Source organism: Astatotilapia calliptera, chromosome 19, assembly GCF_900246225.1.
Source record: "Astatotilapia calliptera chromosome 19, fAstCal1.2, whole genome shotgun sequence".
NCBI classification, from domain to species: Eukaryota; Metazoa; Chordata; class Actinopteri; order Cichliformes; family Cichlidae; genus Astatotilapia; species Astatotilapia calliptera.
Window position 1 is genome coordinate 18,746,939 of NC_039320.1, and position 20,841 is coordinate 18,767,779.

Below are 20,841 nucleotides of genomic sequence, written 5' to 3' on the forward strand. Positions count from 1 at the left end.
ATGCTTTTTGTTGATGTCTGCTAATCCTTTTAGTCCACACTGACCTGGAAAGAGATCCAAATTTGACACTGAGCATTCTAACAATGTCTTCCTACATTACCTTTAACCAGTCCAATAGCATTTAATCCTTGGACAATGCACGCAGTAAGATTAGTGGATGGAACAAACAGCAAACAAATACTTACTACTTATCTATTTATCTCTGCTTTTAAATCTTAATCCTCCAGCCAAAAGCCCCAAATTACTTTCAAATGCATCATACACTAACATTAACAAACAATAACTATTATTCTTATTAAAAATATAATTTTATTTAAATATTTACAGAACCATCAGTGCTAAAACCTCAGCGTGGGTGTAAAACCTCTTATAAGTGAAGCGAATAGCAAACCACCCCTAGTGTTTGTGTATGAATTTGTTGCTTTGTTAGCTGTCACCACTGTATCATCTAGAAACAATTTTATTTTATATATATATATATTTATATATATTTCAGGTGATCAGAATCAAATATTTAATTTAATGTATCTTTAAATAAGAAATGTATACTTAGTGAGGTTACTGCCAGCTCTGTGTTCAGGGGTCTGTGTCAGAGTTTCTTCCTCTTCAGCAGCTGCAGTCTCTGCAGTCTGACTGAGGGAGGTTTTTGTACAGCTACAAATCACTGTGTGAACACATCAGCACTGTTTATTACATGGATACTCTTACAGTAGTAAACTGCTGCATCTTCAGCCTGAACTCCACTGATGGTCATAGAGAAGTCAGAGCTGCTTCCACTGCCACTAAATCGAGTTGGTGTTTCTGAATGTCTTATGCTCACATGTCGAATTAGGAGCTTTGTGGTCTGTCCAGATTTCTGTTGATACCAGTACATACACAGACCATCACGACAGCTAGCAACAGCTTGGCTGGTCCTACAGGTCAGAGTGACAGTGGATCCAGGAGTAGATGTCAGTACTGGAGGTTGAGTCACAGTCACCTGACCGCTGCATCCTGCAGACAGAAACAAATCATTCATTTATCAGCAGAAATCAATGAGAGAAAAAGCAGCACATCATGTTTGAAATGTTGCTGAGTGAATGAACCTGTAAAACAGCAGCAGGTCAGCGTCCAGATGAGGATGGTGATGAGAGTCATGGTGGTTGTGCTTTCTGCTGTGTTGACTGACAGATGTGAGTCCTGCAGTGTTGAAGTCACAGGACTATAAACCTTCTCAGTTCTCTGGAGGATCAGCTGATGATGCAAAGCCTCCTCTCTATGGAAATGATTTCTCTGCTCTCAACACACTGAAGGCAACGTGAAACAACTGAAGAAAATATTTACATTGGGATTGCAACTAAGGTGTCCATGGCTGCAATTGATACGTTTTATTTTGAGTGTGATTAGTATGAAATCTAAAGTATAGAAAATTGTGATTTTTTTTTTACTTTACTTTAAATTTGCTTTGTTAGTAGTCAGTATTGAGAAGCATTTTGTTAGATGCTCTGTTACAAAGACAGTAATTCTTTCTATTTCCAGTTTGTAGATTGTCAAGATATTATCTTTATTTGTAGGAAAATTATTTTGTTCTTTTTAAAGCATTTTAGATTAAAACTAGCATAAATGTAGCCGTTTAGATTAAGTATTGGGGTAGCAGACATTTTCTAAGTGCTTAGATACTTGTTCTGAGTGCAGGCCGTTTTTGTGTGGCCACTTAGTGAGTTTGTATCACTGTGGTACACTTTTGGCAGAGGAACCAAACTCATCGTTAACTGTAAGTACCAAAAACTTTTACTTTGCAAAACATGTAGTATTAATAATACTACATATACTAATAATAATACTAATTAATGAACTTTAGATTTTTGTATGTTGCTAATAATTAAGGTTAAATTGAAAAAATGCTGATGTCACAAAATGAGAAAAAAACGTATTCTTTCCAAGCTGCAGTTAAATTCATTGAATCAATGAACAATTATCTATTTTCATCATACTTTATATTTTTTTTAAAAATATTTAGAAAAGTCAAAATAAACTAATAAATTAAAAATGTAACACTGCAGAAGAGCAGCTGTAATATTTTAGCTCATTATTTCAATATCTGCTTATTTTTAGATTTAAAATGTGATTCGTAGTTTTGCCAAATTAAAAAAGTGATTTTTTTAGAGTAACTGCAGATCATCTTGGTGTTCATGGCTCATTAACTTTAAATGTAGTTTTAAAGGAAGTGAAAGAAACAGATGACAAAGATTTGACTGTTCACATGAGTGTTTCAGCTTGGTTCATTTATATGTGGGAACATTATCACAGAGATGAGTTATTCACTTTGAAGTATTATTCAATAGATATAGGAATAGATTACCATATAACTGCCTTTCAAAGTTTCTTCACCTTTTTGACTCTCTCCTCTCTCTGCGCTGTCTCCTCCAGTGGGTGTGTTGAGGCCCACCCTCACTGTCCTCCCTCCTTCTAAAGAGGAGGAGAAGAAAAGCAGTGCCACTCTGGTGTGTCTGGCCACTGGAGGGTTCCCCTCAGGTTGGAAGCTGGGCTGGAAGGTGGGGGGCTGTAGCCCATCTTCAGGGCTGTCAAACAGCCTGGAGGTCTTGGGGACAGATGGTCGTTACAGCTGGAGCAGCACCCTGAGCCTCTCTGCAGACCAGTGGAGGAAGGCGGGCTCAGTTAGCTGTGAGGCCAGTCTGAGTGGACAGAGCCCCGTCACTCAAACCCTGGACCCTGACCACTGCTCAGAGTAGAGCTTCAGCAACACTTCCTGTCTACAAATGATGTTTTCGAATCTTCAGATCTCTGTTCCAGTGTGTCTGTAAAACTATGTTTGATCTTTCGAGAAATGTTCATATTCATGTTCTGCTTCTTGCCCACTATAATAAGCAGTGTTGGTCAAGTTACTTGAAAAAAGTAATCAGTAACTAATTACTGATTACCTCCCCAAAAAATTAATCCCGTTACTTTACTGATTACTTATTTTCAAAAGTAATTAATTACTTAGTTACTTTTTAAAAACACGATTTACAACCTGAAGAGGTGATAAAGCGATAGATCTTTCAGCCCAATTCTACTTTTTCTGCATAATCCATCATACAAAATGTAATCAAATGGAAAAGTCTCTTTTTAAAACTTGTTTTATCAGTTTTAATCTTTTAACTTTATGCATCAAGCAAAAATTTAATTATCTGCAACATTCTCTGACTGGAAGAAATTTGTTTTAAACCTATTTAAACCTATTTTCTGCACATTCCAGCACATAAAATAAAATATTTTTTTGTGTTTACACTCAGTCTTTCAAATAGATGCAAGTAAAACACAGCAGAAAATAAATAAAGTCAAATACTCAGCGGTCATTTTGCTCTATTTTCACCTGTAAAGCAGGACTGCGGTAGGCGGAGGTTTACCCTGGTGCAGGTGTGCCGCAGCGGTCAGTTGAGGAATCCGCGAGTTTCTCTGAGAGTTTCCCATTACGTGCTTGCTTGGAAGTTTAGGGGTTTTTTTCGCTGTAAAAAGAAGTTTTCTTCCCACGCACAACGGACACTAATGTTTTTGTCACTTTTTATGGAATCAAACTCAAAGTAAGGTCAGTACTTCCACGCTTTAAACGCTGCATGCTCATACTCTCTCCTGCATTCCATATATGATCCATTGTTGATCTGCACACAGCTGTTGTCACGAACGTCGCACTTGCTTACTCACTGTCATGAGACATTCTCGCAAAAAATCACGGTTGCAGTAACGCAGCGTTCCTACGGGAAAGTAACGGTAATCTAATTACGGTTTTTGCAATAGTAATCCCTTACTTTACTTGCTACTTGAAAAAAGTAATCGGATTATAGTAACGCGTTACTTGTAACGCGTTACTGCCCATCTCTGATAATAAGGAATGTAACTTACAGCATGAAATAAAAGTACAATAAAACACTGTGTTTGTATTTAGTTAGTTTTGCAATAGAGCTTTTATGTTTAATTATTAAACCTTATGCTGCATTGTGAATCTCATACTTTTGCGCAACAGAGTTAAAGATAAAGATTAACATGTTCATTATATTATACTTACAATAGCGGTAGGGGAAAATTATGGGGATGTAATATTTTTTTCTATCAATGCATCCATCGCAGCAGCCATGTTTTAGAAAAGATAAATGGTAAATGGTAAATGGCCTGTATTTGTATAGCGCTTTTCTAGTCCCTAAGGACCCCAAAGCGCTTTACACAACCTGTCATCCACCCATTCACACACACATTCACACACTGGTGATGGCAAGCTACAATGTAGCCACAGCCACCCTGGGGCGCACTGACAGAGGCGAGGCTGCCGGACACTGGCGCCACTGGGCCCTCTGACCACCACCAGTAGGCAACGGGTGAAGTGTCTTGCCCAAGGACACAACGACCGAGACTGTCCAAGCCGGGGCTTGATTAAATGATATACATTTTTATGTTAAAACTTCTTATTATAAACTTTTATTTTGTGTATGTGTTTGATGACTCTATTGTTGTGTTCAGTGGACCGGTTATTCTCATCACAGTCTCTTCACTGCACTCTGCACCTGCAGCCTTCACTCAGACTGAAGGAGGTTTTTGTGCAGCTCTAAATCACTGTGCGCATACTCCACCAGTATGCACACCCATACAGTAATAATCTCCAGCATCTTCAGCCTGAAACCCACTGATGGTTAAAGTGTACTGAGAACCAGATCTACTGCCACTGAATCAAGACGGAGTTCCTGAGGAGCGAGTTGATGCTTGATATATAAGAAGTTTGGGAGGCTGTCCAGGTTTCTGAAGGTACCAACTGAGATCAGCACCAATATCTGAACTTCCTGTGGCGCTGATGGTCACAGTCCCACCAAGACTGACAGGTTTGGATTTATCAGCCTGAGTAAGAAATTTATTGGCCAAGGAATCTGAAATGATAAACAAAATTAAATCTGATTAAAAAAAAACCTTGATAATCACCAGCGAAGATTACGATAAAACTAAAACATTTAAATGAAAAAGTTAATAAATGTTTAGAAATTCTCACCTTGCATTAGAAAACCCAACACGAGAGTCAGAGTTGCTATCAACATCATCTTGATGCAGTTTTCAGTGTGAGTGCATGAAAACAGTTCAGACTCTCATTGAAAGGAGAACTTAAACTCCAAAGATCAGTGATGCATAAAATCATGCAAAATGCATTTGGGCACATCTGTCCCTGTGAAACTGAGAGAGGGGGGTGTAAGATAACTCTGCATATCCCTGTGGACTGAATATGCAGAAATGTGACTTCCCACTTCCATGCCTGTGGCTTTCTTATCTTTGCAAGATTACCCAAGGAAGCCAAGGAAGGTCTTTTCAACCATAGATAGTCGCAGACTGCCCTCTGCTGACAATCCAAATTCACAACAACTCTTGGTAAATGTCCATGATCATGTGTATCAGTTAATCTTGGTGCTTCATCCGTGACGTTAGAAACACTGCAGAGACCAAGATTGTATCGCAACAACAGTGTTCCAAGCTTTAAATGTTCATGTATGAGTTTTCAGTGGCTCCTAGATTACCATTAGTCATTAATATCATGTCAAAATCCCAGTATTACATCTCATTCTATAAACCAAATTTAATGAGTCAAGAAACTGGTTGGTAAAACTTTTCTGCAAAACTCTGAACATCTTCTCTTCCAGCCAAACACATTTTTTGTAGTTTTCCCATTGTGATGTATAATGATAACCACTGAAGGCAGAATTTCAACACAGCTTATCAATCATTATTGATAACCATTATTTCTTGAACAAACATCTCTAAAATTGTTGCATTTTGTTGCTACTGATGTGATGAAACTAATGTAAGTGAGTTCAGAGTAAAGGCAAATCTGAGCTGAAGGTGGATCCAGAAATAGATGGAAACCATTTGAAAGAAATGATGAAGATGAAGACGGAGACAAAGATCAGGAACAGCAATTTCAAATGAAATTTTTGTAACCATGTTGGACTATATTTTTGCACATGCAATGAAAACCCATATGAACAGAATTCAAAAAAGCACTGGCCATTTTATTAAGTACACTGGATGCCACAGCATAACACAAATCTCTCAAGACACAATGATGGCAGCTACTCACTGTATTTAGGCACGTAGTCATGTTCAAGATGATCTGCTGAACTTCAAACTGAGCAGCAGTTAAATCAGGTGATTTAAGTGACTTTGAATTTGACACAGTTGTTTGTGCCAGCTGTTTGTTCTGTTTCCCACAAAGAAATTTCTAGGGTTTACAGACAATCATCTTATGATCTGAAAAAGAGAAAATGCCCAAGGAAGGCAGTATCAATGTGTTTGTTTTCTTTATTTGCATGTTTTTTTGGGAGTTTTTTGATACCAGAGTTCAAAGGAGAATAGGATAGGAAAGCAACAATAATTCAAATAATCATTCATTACAACTAAGTAATGCGGAAGCGATCCTTCAAACCTTGAACCAGATAGACTGCAGCAGTGGAAGGCCACACAGGATGCATCTCCTGTCAGGTAAGAACAGGAAACAAACTATAATTCACCAAAACTAAACAAAATAGGATTGGAAAATGTTTGCTGGTATAATAAGTCTCGATTTCTCCTGTGATATTCGGATAGTTTGGTCAGAATTTGACATACACACATGAAAGCACAGTTCCACACTGGCTTGTATCAACAGTTCAACCAGTGCCAGTGATGTACAATAATGATACGAGTGATATTTTCTTGGCATATGTTGGTCCCCACATCTTTATTATTTTTGTAGAACTGAAACAAGCAGAGTTCGGAAAGACCTGTGTTACAATTTGTGAAAACTGTTCTTTTATTTACATTTTGTGAAGTATTTGAAATGGTGTGTAATGAATCTGTTATTATTTTTGGCTGGTTATTTGTATTATCTAATGACTGTTTTACAGTTTCTCACTTAAAGCAGTTCTCAAAAGTGTAATGCAGATTTTTAAGCTCCTCATTCAAATTTCCTCTTCAGTCACATCCCAAAGTTGCTCTACTCGACTGAGATGTGATGACTGAAGGTATCATGAAGTACTGTGTGCCAGGCAGTGGACCCAAATGCAGGACTCGCCCGACAGACTTTATTAGCTGGCAAATGGCAGACTTAATAAAGAGCTAGGTCTTCTGCTGCTGTAGCCCATCTGTGCCATGTGCGTTCATAGGTCTTCTTTTGCATACCTTGTTTGTAACAAATGCCTATTTGAGGTGCTGTTGCCTTCCTATCAGGTCAAGGTACTCATTCTCCAATGACCATGAGATGAACAAGGTATTTTCACCCGTTACCGCTCACTGACACTTTCTGTTTTTCAGACCATTCTCTGTATTGGATTAACGAGCAGTTTAGAAAGATCTGAGTTATATGTCCTGAACAATATTTGTTTTGTACTTTGGTTGTTTGCTGTAAGGTTTTGTCTACTCAGATTGCTGTGACTCACCTTGTAAACACACAGAAATCCATGGGTGAGGTGGTTTTTGTTACACAAATGTAAAGCTGCGAGGCTGCAGGCAGTGGCTACTTCCACTGTTACAATAATTATTTTCTTTTATAAAAAACACGACTGGTTTTTATTATATAAAAGTTTCAAACGCTTTTTAAAAGTTTTCTTTCACTTCAACAGCTTATTGCAGGTTTTTAATATATCTTGGTTGCCAACATTGAAATCACAAGATTTCAATGTTGCATAAACACCCTTTTTCCTAAGAATCAAGACCTGCCTAGACAAGTACACTCTACATACAACTTTTATTGTCATAAGCTACTGGAATCAAGAGTCAACACTGAGATATTAAAGTTGTTCTCAATCACTTTGGTGTAATTCTCACATCAGGAGCATCACTCTTACTGTTCTTAATGCATTTTTAAAAACCGTTAAGGCATTTTAACTGACTCATCCTTGCAAAAGGCTAGTACATCACTTCATCTCTGTGATTACTGAATAAAAACCTTGAAATGACACAATTATGCAACTATATGCATCAGAAAACACACAAAAAAAATATACAAACTGAGAACATAGCACCAATTACTGTGTAGTCCAGTAAAGTCATGCTAGCAAGATTCAGCAACCACTTTATTAGGTACAACAGAGTACTTCGAGCTGAGAGGGAAACAGTGACCACTTGTTATAAACAAGGTATGCAAAAGAGCATCTCTGAACTAAAAACACATCAGACCTTGATGCAGATGGGCTACAGCGTCAGATGACCACACTGGGTGTCACTCCTCTCAGCTAAGAACTTTAAACTGAGGCTACATTTTTCACAGAAATTGCGCAGTAGGAGACTGGGCGGGGGGCTGTATTCAAATGACCTCCCCAATCACCAGATCTCAGTCCAGAAGAGCACCTTTGCCACGTGGTCAAAGTTTGAATGAAAACGTGAGCGCAACTGTGTGATGTTATCATGCCAATATGAAGAAAAATCTCTAAGGAATGTTTCCAGCACCTTTTTGAATCTAATTCACAAAGAATTAAGGCAATGCTGAAGGCAAAAAGCGGTCCAGCCCAGCATTACCAAGATGTACCTAATAAATTGTTTGAAGAGTGCACATCTATGTAATATATGCTTATGTGTAATTAACATTCCTTTAATGTGCACTGGTGACACAAGAGTATGTGTTTCTTTTTGTTTCAATAAAACCTCTTCTGAGAAAATGTGTTTGTATTTGCTTTCAGTTGAAGGGCAACTTCACTGCTACCACTGACAGTGACTGGCCTTACTCTTTCTTACATTGCAAGAACTTTTTATACATACAGCTTTTTAGTATATTCTGGTTAGCAACAGAGAGACGTTTTCTGATAGAAATGTAAACACCTCATGCAGATTTCCCAGGTTTTTCTTAAAAATTCTTACCTCCCTGGACAAGTGTACTGTCCAAACAACAGTTAAAGTCATAGGCCGCTACGATCGAGAATTAGTACGTTTATTAGCAGTGTTGGGGAGTAACGGAATACATGTATCGCCGTTACGTATTTAAAATACAAAATATGAGTAACTGTACTCCGTTACAGTTACCGTTTAAAAAGGTGGTATTTAGAATACAGTTACTTTGTTGAAATAAATGGATTACACAGCGGTATTTTTCCTGTTTCATGTTGTGGCGGGTCAGGACTGTTTGGGTTTTGTTTGACAGCTGTGATGTTCTGTTGTTCCAGGAGGCAGCGTTACGGTTACCATGGTTACAGGGTGACGCTTGCCCTCTCTGCGACTGTGTGTTTCCTGGGTGAGAGAGGCCTTTTTGTTGTTGTTGTTGTTGTTGTTGTTGTTGTTGTTGTGCTAAGCTAATAGGCAGAATGCTACAGGCATAGCCCTAAAGAATGTGGGCAGTGTAGTCCGTGCTGCAGGGAGAATGGACTGCCATACCCGTTATGTGTCTGTGAGAAAAAGGAGAGTGGAAAAGTAGAGCTGTCATTGAGCAGAAACGGGAGCTGGAACCATGTAAATATAATAATAACCACTGCAGCCAAAAAGAGTGCCTGACGAGCCCAGTTGTAAGTAAGCTATTAAGACTCGACTGTACACCGTGTTTGTGTTTTCCTCCGAAACAATAAGTTCCGTTGGAGCAGCCTTTCAACGCCTCTCTCTGTCTCTCGCTAGCAAAGTTGACCCAGACAACAAGGTAAAGCTAGTTTTCAGCTATGAGCCGGACACAAACCTGACATATTAGCCAGAGGTCCCTTTACTACGGTTCGGAGCCGCGGACCTTAAGTAATAGTAATAAATCACACAGCAATAGTACAGTCATGTAGTTGTAAAAAGCATGATAATATATTAAGTAATCCAAAGTATTCAGAATACGTTTCTCTCATTGAGTAACGTAACGGAATACGTTACAAAATACATTTTGGGGCATGTATTTTGTAATCTGTAGTGGAATACATTTTAAAAGTAACCTTCCCAACACTGTTTATTAGTGTGCATAGATACACACTGATAAAACTTAGTAAACAGTCAAGCCTTGTAAGTCAAATATTAAATTCATCCGGTGTAACTGCAGAAGTGGATGTGTGGGGAAATTAAAGCATTTTAAGGATGATAGCGGCTCAACAGACTTCTTTTTTTTATTAGTAAAATTAACATTTAAACAAAATGCACCATATATTACACATTCAGAGAATAAACATTCCTTACATATTAGCAACTTTCATACATAGGAAAAAGAAAATATAAAGATGGGGTCACATAATTTAACAGATTATTAACTCACTAACGGCCCAACAGACTAGCAATGTTTCCTGGACCTCCAAATGACTGAGCTTCTTCAAACGTGGGCAGCACAAACCGTTTATTTCATCAACTGTAGCGGCCAGCGTTTGTCAGTCGAGCTTTGTGATTGGTCAGACACATCCAGGCTCCTCCCCTCTGCCACCACAGCCCGGTGGAGTCATCGGACACCCTCACAGCGGCAAGTTTTTGGGCAAGTTATCAAGCAAAGGTTAGTAAGTAAACCGCCCGTTTTCTTGTAAAGTCCTCGAATTTGGGGTCATGTAACATTTGTTTTGTCTTCTGTACGGTTTTGTTTCGGTCGCAGGCTCGGGAAGGCCCGAAAATGAGTCACTTTAAGGAGCGCTTCGTGACTCTGCTCCATGAGAAGAACTTTGTGACTGATCAGTTGGCAACACTGGAGCAAAAAACGGGAGTGAAGAGAGAGTATATCGCCTTGGGTATGTTAACAGCTCACGAGAATAAACGAACAGCTAGCTACACAAATGTACTTTAAAACACTGGAGGTGTTTATTAACTTTTGCTTAGGAGTTACCCCTCTCCTCCAATACTTGGCACAATATTCGTGTTAAACAAGTATGCCAACGTTAGCTTTTTAGCTGGTAAGCTGTCACTCAAACGGAAACTGGCACACAGTTGTGGTTGCAGTGTTCGTGAGTAGTAGATGTTTCATATCCTCCCTCTCTCTGTTAGCTTGCTCATTTTATTTCTCTCTCATGCAAGAATACCAAAGTTCATCCAGCTCAGGCCCTAATGCTTCACTACTGCGTTTGACCTGGTTTAAAAGTACAAACACACCTATATGTACACACACAAATCTATTTCGAAGCGTTGCTGCTGAATGAACTGCTTCTAATATTTGAGATCCACCACCAGCTGATCTCAGGGGTATTTTTATCATGTCCTGAAATATCCAGGGTCAGAAATGGAGGGAGATTCTAGGGTGACTGGTTATACAGCTGCAAACAGATCCACTCCTTTATTGCAAACAGCGCCCCATACTTCTTAGCAGTTTTGTTTTGACGCTACTTTGTAGTCAGTTTGCACAGTTAAAGTCAATAAATGTCAGACACCTCAGGCAAGGTTGTGCTTAGGATGCCACTCAGCTACAGGAAACACCAGGGTGACCTACATTCAAACTCACTGTCTTTACTCTCAATTGATCAAAAACGGTTGTCTGTTCATGGCAGAACAATGGCATGCCTTCAGGATAACCAATTTCAAGGTCGCAAAGGATGAGAATCTTTAGTACTGTATGTGAAGTGCGTTGTTTGAATACTACATACTAAAACCTGAATACAGGCAAAGATAAGAAGTTCTAACAAACAGTACTCCAACATAAGTAAAAATACAAAGATGACTTTAAAAAAGTACATTTGGTGACTAATGTTGATAATTGAAGGTTTAAAAATCTCTATCACCAATATTTCATCAGCAGATTTATTTTTATGTAACAAATACTACATATTTTGGGAAGGATCCTTCAAAAGAACTATGGCTTTTATATATGTGTATACACAAAACAAAACATGTCATACTTTTTCATTAATGTAAAAAAAAATATATAAATTAGACGCAACATTTCAGATCTATACACACGTGTAGCATAGAAAAGCCAAACGTTGCAATCAAATGAGATATTAAGCACAAGCTTTTTTTGTAGACTTTTTTGGGTTTTACTGGAAGTGGTTAAGCATTAAACACGTGGCAGTAAGCCTTAGTAAGAACCATGTTGGGCATGCCTGCTGTTGTTGTATGGGCTTATATTTTCATATATATATATACATATATGTGTGTGTGTGCAAAAAGCCAGTAGTATAAGTAAGGCGATTTTGTACTCAACTTGATGTTGAACACCGTCTATCTCAAGTACTTCAGAATGATTCCAGTTACACAGTTGCTCTCAAAAGATTGATAAAACAACCGCTTGCACAGACAGTTGCTGTCAGTCAGTCTTTCTGTTTTAGATCTACATGCAAGTACATCCATGTTTTGTTTTGTTTTCCCACACCCTCCAGCAGACTGAATTGCAAAACAAATACTCTGGACTAGGGCTGGGCCATATTATACCGTTCACGGTAATACCGGTATAATGTTAGGCAACGATAGGAAAATGAAATATCGCGATAGAATATGAGTAAAACGCGCATGCGCAGTGCCTTTGTTTTCATACACACATGGCCGATTGTTGAGTGAAACAGATGAACCAGAATTGGTTTGTAAAAATGGTGCGACTTCAGTGATGTGGAACTGGTTTGGTGTTTGTCCGTCAGATACACAACAAAGCACATTTTTTTGCAGAACATGCAAGCGGCCGTCGTTATTGTCGTATTTGTCGGACTAAGATGCTCTTAAATCTGGGAGTAATCTGGGTCCTAAACTCAGTACACTTCAGGTCAAACAAACACTGCAGCATCACTGAGAGTTAACTGTCTAAATTCTTTCATCTTTAATAAAACGATCAGCATTGCTGCTTTACCAGGTGTAACAATTCAGTTTAACTTCCAGGCATCCATGAAAACAAAATTTATTACATTTAACGGAGTTAGAAGTTAGCAGGAAGCTAGCGGAAGTTAGCTCGCTAGTTTTGCTAGTTACCTAAGCATGATAGAGCATGTTCTGACTGAGAGATTTCTGAAAAAAATCAAACGTACAGCTCTGCTATCACTTCCAACATAAATGAAGGCAGGAAACTAAACAGCAGTGACGTTTGTAGGGTTACTGAAGTTGGGCTAGCTGGTATATAATGATGTGCTACGTGATCGCTAGCGACACAGCTATGTTAGCATAACATAAACAGTGAAGCTGGAGGATGAACACTAAGGTTCCTCATGGTTAGAGACAAATGCAATCGCATGGCAGGATGCTGTAAACGGACCAAACGTCAGTCAGGAGAACAACTGAGATAATCCATCCACAATACAAGGCTAGTCATTAATATACTGCAACAACATGGGAATAGAGCAGCTGCCAGAGAATTCAACATCAATGAATCAATGGTACAGAAGTGGAGGAAGCAAGAAGAATGAGTTTAATAAAGTTTGATTTATCTAACTGCTTTGTTTAGCTCAATGTGCCTTATGGTCCAAAAAATACGTACTGCACACTACAGTTTAATGTTGCAAAGCACCTCTTTTTAACTTCAGTGGATATTATATATGGTTATGCTCAGGATATGTCAGCCCATTTCTACTGGAAATGCCTTTTGGTTAAACTTTCAGCAAGGAATTTGCATTTGCACTGTTACATTTTTATAAAGCTTTAATGTACATAAAAACCAGCTTCTTGTTTAAGTGAAAATTAATGGAAGGTTGTCTTTTTGCGCTAGTAATGTTGTGGAGTATTTTGTCTCGCATCAATTATATCGTCAGTTATATCGTTATCGCAAATTTTCAAATGTATATCGTGATAAATATTTTTGGCCATATCGCCCTGCTCTACTCTGGACTGTATGTAAACACTTCTACCTGTCTCTACCCTATAATTAATTAATAGAACCGTACAGAGCAGCCAAATTATACCATGCCCTGTCCTGTTTGCAGACATATCTGCTTAGCATCTGGCCAATTTGTAAGTGCCGTTATAATGCTTACTTGATATTACGTCCACATTTTGGGGTAAAAATGTGTTGTACACTGAAAAACACTTGAGTACAATAAATTCTTTTCTGATTGCTCACTTTAATGTACTGGACTTCACTTTGATCTGAGCTAGTTCAAGAACCAAGCTTTGCAACTGTGTGCTGTTTAGCTGAGAGACATCTCAAGTTCATGCTGACTCCTGCAACACTCTGAAGTGTGAATACTAATGTGCTGACTGGAGTAGAGATGCCTCAAGTCAGCTGTGTGCAGCCAGTTGACTGGGTGTTAGTAGTTGTGCATAAACGTCACATTTTTAAAGTCAACTTCCACCCCTCACCCACTGTACTCATAACAATGGGTCTTTGTCATCATTTGAAATTAAGTCAAACTGGATTTTTAGCTGACCTTCAAAAATTATGTAAAAAAGACTTTTGAGTCATTCATCACAAGATCACACATCTATGTAATGACTTCTGTGCACATTTTCAGTTGTTCCACAACAAAGATGTTAATGAATATAGATACACAATCATGGTCTAAGAGAAATCCATGAGTTTCTTTGTCCTATTATTTACTGCTATAATAAAAATCAAACAGTTGTGGTTTCATTATTTATCCAGTTTCTTAACTACTACATTTCAGGGTTATGAAGTAATGACTCTATGTAAGCTGTCAAAATCTAGTGGGGAAAAAAAGCATTTTCTTTATTGATGGCACATTGGTTTGAAAATTACCATATGCTGTTAGTGCTTTGTGCTGCAGCTGGTGTGTTTATTTACACTGGCCATTGTCTGTAACCTAGCCTGGGGTCTTCGCTGTCAACCGGTTCTTCCAGTTTGGTCTTCATTAGGGAGAGAGAGAGAGACAGGGCGTGAGCTGGATAGGCTGGGATCAGCACAGATATTTGTATATGAGCTGTGACAAACAAATGAGATGTAAAGAGCAGGCAATGGTTACAACAGGATCATATGCTTTTAGTGCTTTTGATAATGTATGACCTTTTATATTAGCTGAATTTAAATGAACAGTTGAGTTTTGCATAAATTTTAATAGTATATTGAAGTACTGACATCTACAGTACCTTGGAGATTACACAATATTTGTTTTTGTTCTGTTTTACATCAACTCGCAACGGAGTCACCTTAGTTACATTTTATACTGACTCTCTGTGTGTTAATCAACTCTGCATTGCTGGAAACTCCACCTGCCTCTGAAAGCTACCACCCGTTCATCCCCGCAGAGATCCGTAGCAGGGATATAGTATTATTAATGTATTTAGTAAGCAGTAACTGGGCTACAAGCAGTGTCCCAATATTCCTCGTTTGTTTTCTTGACAATTTTGTGGTAGCAAATATTTTTATGATTAAAAATATTGCAAGTGCACATATAAATATGTTACAGGGATGAGAGGTGACCCCACTTGGCTTGTTTTTTCAGGTTTACATGAATAGAGTTCCTACGAAATTTTGATAAGATGTTATTTAAAACTCAGTGTTAAAAAAGCTGAAGAAATATTATTGGGAAAATCTTGAGTATGTGACAGAAATTGGTAGGTAAACCTTTGCATGCTAAACTGTAGTGTGTATCTGCTGTTTGTTAATTGAATTCAAAGTTACCAGTTGGCAGTTCTGTAGTATTTCTGGTTTTTCAGTTACATGTTTATTATCTTTATTCATGGCTATATCATGCCTTAATGCTGTGTTCTAGACCATATTATATTATCCATATACCGTATTTACTTTTTAGCATGGCAGAGAGTAATTTCGTGCCAGTCAATAAATAAGGAACTTGAGTCATTTCCACTCAAAGTCAGTCTGTTTCCTTAGACACAAAGTATACACACTGAATTGGGAAGTCATGTTTTTAAGATAGTGATTGAATTGTAGTTTCACATACTACACACTATCATAAACATATTATTTTAAGTTGCATAAAACCTGTGGTGTTGTGGAGTCTATCATGCCTGAGGTGTGTAGGCTTGAAGTTTATACTTTCATGTGGCTTAATGAGCTTTGAAATGTATTTTAAAAAAATCCACTCTTGTTTTGGCTGCATTAATATCAGTGTTTGGTGTGTGTTCAGTGCTCCTCCTGATCCTGGTACTGTGTTTTCCTCATATCCTGCTGTGAGACACACAGTAATGTAGCTTGACATTAGAAGTGTTTGTAAAGTAACTGGATAACCTCACACTCCCCTCCCTGTCGCGCCGTCTGCTCTCAGCTCACTGCCGCCTCTCGTGTTTCTCTCTCTGCAGGATTCCTGAGTTTTGTTGCGATATATCTTCTGTTTGGATATGGAGCCTCACTACTCTGCAACCTGATTGGATTTGTCTATCCAGCATATTTCTCGTATGTATGACATCTGTTCAAAAAAATGTCCACTCTAATATATGAACACTTCTTTTAGAATCCAAAGTTCAATGTCAGCCCAACCCAAGACTGCTATTACTAATACTAATTATGGCTTTTTCAAGGTAGTCAGTCTGATAATACCAGTTTATATCTGTGTTACTGATGTGTTTTAGTGGCATGCTGCATTGTTAATCATTAAATATCCTTGATAAGACTAGTGCTTTACCTGCCGTTACATGAAAAAAAGAACATGACAAAAGTCTATTTTGCCTCTTGTATTTAACAGACTTTTAGAGATTGCTGACCATTTCCTAATCTTTCAGTGTTATTATGAAAAGTGTTACACCCCAGCCCAGGGAAAACTGGCGTGCAACATAAGAAAAATAAAAATAAGGAGAAATGCCCCCACACTCCCTGCTCTCAAGGAAAAATGGCTTCTCACGCCTACTAAGCTGCTGCAGTGAGAAAAAGTATCGACAACTATTTACATCTATATACGACAACTATTTACAACACAGGGGAGATCGCGACCTTGACAAACTGAAACACAGGGCTTAAATTTTTATTTAGAAAAGCATTTGATTAATTTCTTCTTATGCTGTTTTTATAGTTTTATTGTTTTACATTGTTTTATTTACTGTTATATTGTTTTTATATTCCCATTTTCTGTGTCGTAAAGCACTTTGTGATTTTTATCTGTGAAAAGCGCTATATAAATAAATTTTACTTACTTACTTTTTACTTAAATACATAGAGGGAGCAATCAGGGAATGGACAACAGGAGGGAAACACAGCTGGGGCAAATCAGAACTGACGAGACAAGGAAGCGTAAACTGAACACACTGAGATAAGACAGACCTTCAAAGTAAAACAGGAAACACATAACAGTCACGCCTACAACAAAACACTGACAACATCGAATCGTAACATTTCCCCCCACCCAAAAATCAAACATTTAAACCCCAAATGAAATGTTTGATTCATGACCAGCGCATAAGGCACCGGTTGCTGTTCTGCAGGCGACGCTGATGGCTGGGTTAGATTAAATCAGTGTAAACATGCATTGCTTGCATGCTTGTGTCTATGTTGAAGCATGTATGGGGCATTGTAATTTCTTTACTTCTTACTGGCTGTAAAATTAGGTTTTTCTATCTGATTTTCTTTCCTACAGGATTGTTTCTTTGTGTAACTGAAGCTCAATAAGACAATAATGCGGGAAAAGAAAAAGCTTTACTAAAAAAGGCTACATTGGAAAATAGGTTTGTCTAACTTTGCTAAAGAATTTATTTTTACATAGAAGAATTTTGGTGTGGGATGATACGGTGGGCAGTAACTCATTCAGTGTACATATTGGCATAAATTCTGATATTCATACTGTTGACCAACTTTCAGCTCACCAAATCACATCATGCATGTCCCCATGAGACCACCTGTACTACAGCCACAAATGTTTGTAGAAACTAACAGAGCTGCATGTAAGAACGTAAATGTCTGATGGAGTTCACTCACATGTGCTGTACCAATGTACCTGCACATGTGATGTGACAATAAAAGTGATTTGATTTGATTTGATTTGAGTTAAACAGTCTTTATCAGCTCTCTAATACAAAGTGATGTGCAGTGATTTGCACTGATGGGAGAGAAGCACAGATAATAGTTGAATTTGTGGTTTTCAAGTGGTCATCGTATGTACCTTCTGCTTCTGGCAGCATTCTGGACTAAATGAAGCTGCTTCCAGTAGTGAATTCATCTCCAGCTCTGTGTTTGGGAAAGGGCAACTTGAGGCAGTGTCTCTAAATGTTTTGGGGTTTTTTCCCCTATAGTTCATGTAGCTTTGCAGAATATTGACCCTCTCCTTTCGTGAATTTCTTGTTGTACAGTGCTGCTAATTGTCACATTCGCATAATATCATCTTATCAGGTTTAGAGTTTAGACTTTTAATGTTAATGTACCATGGATGTCATGACCTCATCAGTCTCTTGTTCTTCTCTCCATTCAGTATTAAGGCCATCGAGAGCAATATTAAGGAGGATGACACACAGTGGCTCACCTACTGGGTTGTTTACGGACTCTTCAGCGTTGTTGAGTTCTTCTCTGACATCTTCCTCTTCTGGTTCCCCTTTTACTATGCTGGCAAGGTAGGCTGACATTTTAATATGGTTTTTGTGGTTATATTGGACATTATCACTGTATGCAGCTGACACTGGCCCAAGTCTGCTCACACTGTCATGCCATAGATAGTCATACTGTCTTGAATTACATAAGGGCAGATGGCTTTTCTTTTACAGTAGCCAACACCACCCTCTTGTGGATATTTTGTGTAACTGCTAAATAAAGACTGCACTATGCAGAAATGCTTTTACCAAAAAAAATAATAACAATAATAATATGACATCATGGAAACAAAAAGCCACCATACTGATGAAACACTGTGGTCTTATTGTTATGACGATTTTGGCTCACCTTCATTAAAACACTATGTTTATATTGAAAACCTTAATCCCAGTATACATTTGTTGATTGAACTTCAATCAACAAATGTATAACCCTTCATTATCATTTCATTATATTATATTCATAAAATGTATAGCTCTCCCTTTTATTATAACAGAAAATTTGCTCTTTTTACAGTGTTTGTTCCTCATATGGTGTATGGCTCCAGTAACGTGGAACGGCTCCGAAATCCTGTACAAGCGCGTGATCAGACCATTTTTTCTGAAACACCAGGCCACCATGGAGAGTATGGTCAGCGATCTGAGTGCCAAGGCTAAGAACATAACTGAGACCGTCACAAAGGAGGGTGAGCCCTTCACAGTGTACATGCAAGTACAGCCACGTTTATACTCTGCATGTATCGCAGCAACACATTAATACACCAGACAAACTTGTGCATGACCACACAGTTTCACACTGTCAGAATATATCCTCATATACAGCAGTCTTATATTTTTCATGTATTTTCTATAAAATATTATTGTTTTTTTTTTTTCTGTTCTGTTTTGTCCTTCCCTGTATTTTTCATCAGCTGTTAACCGGGCCCTCAACCACGAAAAGGACCAGTAAGAAACATGGGAAAGCTGAGTGACAGGAAATATGTGATTTCACTATTGGATTGTCCTACTCCTCCTTCTATGACACTCTGGTGACTGGTTTCCATCCTCTCTTCACATCATGGAAGTGTCACACTTCTAAAATAAATAAAGCCGTTTTTACTTCTACATCAGTTTACTCCTGTTGGTACTGCTAAGGCAATCGGTGAAACTGTGACCTGTTTTGTGAGCTTTTCTTTTTGTTTGTTTTAGTGTGACAAAATATGTTAACATAAAAGAAAAATACAGTTTTATACCTTCAAGTACTCTGTGGGCATGTCGGCAGTGTTGTCTAACTGAGCCACTAGTGACAGAAAACCAAGGTTGAATAACAGTATAGTTATAAAAGCAGGTTACCCTAAGATGTGTTCTTTTTTTCTCTTTTTTTTTTTAAATTCACAATCAAAACTGGAACACTTGGGTCATTGATGTCTTCTTGCTTTTACAAGCTTTATTTTTGTTTGTGCAAAGCAGAATTTAAAGCTTGTTATGAAGGTTCTCAGTCTTTAACTTGACTTCTATGTTTTTTGATGTCTTAATTTATCACCTTGTAATGATGAAGCAATAAAACTGGACCCCTGCGTCTGTCTTTACTATCTGTTTCTTTGAGAATCCCTTTTCCAATCACTTCACATAGTGCCAAATGGGATTTTATTTGTTCTGGATTGCAACAGTGAATTTTATTTTATTTTATTTTTTTTAGCAGAGGTAGTGAATCGAGGAGATTGTGCCACTGGATCTGTACCCGGTGAGGATTTTGGTCTTTACAGCAGTATATATCTTTTTTTAATATAGAATTCTATCTGCAGTAATTTTAAAACTGGCGTATACCTACCTAAGATTTACACATGTTTACCAGTTTCTCATTTGTGTATAATAACTTATAGTGTAATTTCAGATCAGAGGTCACATAAAATGTTATTTAATGTTTTTATTTTAGGGTTTGTTGCAGGGAAAATACCACTGTCACAGTCTTTTTATTACTTGATCTTTTGACCTGTCCCCTGTAGTACATTTACCAGCTTTCAGATAGCCAAACCACCCATGCAATAATTTGTGTTTTCCTTTTTATTCATGCTTGAGGAGCTCTGAATGGGAGTTCCTTTGTGATTGTGCGCTGGATATAATTCTTTGGAAATGGTGGATGGAGCCAGTGCGGTGGCCACACTCCACCTCAGGGAGAAAGGAAGGAACCCATCTGGAAATGGCTCCTGTGAAGATGTGCCTGTTGGGTGTTTTGTTGTTGTGTAGTCCCTCAGCCGATGGGTTATTGATTTAACAGAAATGGGACCCAGACACCGGTTATTGCACTTTGTTGCTGTGTGGTTTGAGAAAAGGCTTTTTATTGAGTGTGAGGGCTGTAATGGCTTAGGACAGTGGAAGAAGAGCTAAACGGAAGGAGACAAAGCACGTGTTGTACATTCACGAATCTTTCTCAACCACCTTTGTGTTTTCGCAAAAAAATCATAAATGTGAATTATTTGTCACGTAGCTCCACTAGAAGGTTAAAGCTTTCGCTTACTGCTATACTAACTTACTCCTGTTTGCATTGCTGCATACAGGTAGAAAGTACTAATGAAAATGTGCCATAAATGTCAACATCTT

At 38.1% G+C, this 20,841-nt stretch overlaps 1 protein-coding gene and 2 gene segments (V, D, J or C); 2 read left to right on the top strand and 1 right to left on the bottom strand.

The window, feature by feature from the left end:
• The window catches only part of LOC113012022 (Ig kappa chain V region Mem5-like), an 86,808-nt gene extending 84,021 nt beyond the window's left edge, over nucleotides 1-2,787 (top strand). The window contains 1 exon segment of the V gene segment in view: nucleotides 2,410-2,787. Coding sequence covers nucleotides 2,410-2,732 — 323 coding nt within the window.
• On the bottom strand, nucleotides 506-1,251 carry LOC113012033 (Ig kappa chain V-III region VH-like). The segment is given in 2 exon segments: nucleotides 506-993; nucleotides 1,086-1,251. Coding segments are annotated over 2 exon segments (384 nt in total).
• A 7,462-nt stretch (nucleotides 2,788-10,249) lies between the features above and the next one.
• On the top strand, nucleotides 10,250-19,830 carry LOC113012108 (receptor expression-enhancing protein 5). Of its 2 annotated transcripts, none has more exons than XM_026152096.1 (6): nucleotides 10,250-10,426; nucleotides 10,523-10,655; nucleotides 16,051-16,144; nucleotides 18,147-18,285; nucleotides 18,779-18,969; nucleotides 19,173-19,830. In XM_026152096.1, the coding sequence occupies exons 2-6, from the start codon at nucleotides 10,541-10,543 to the stop codon at nucleotides 19,177-19,179; spliced, it is 546 nt and encodes a 181-aa protein (XP_026007881.1). In that variant the 5' UTR covers nucleotides 10,250-10,426; nucleotides 10,523-10,540; the 3' UTR covers nucleotides 19,180-19,830. The 2 variants fall into 2 exon arrangements, with proteins under 2 accessions (XP_026007881.1, XP_026007880.1); XM_026152095.1 differs by having other exon boundaries at nucleotides 10,260-10,426; nucleotides 18,779-18,947.
• Nucleotides 19,831-20,841: the final 1,011 nt, after the last annotated feature.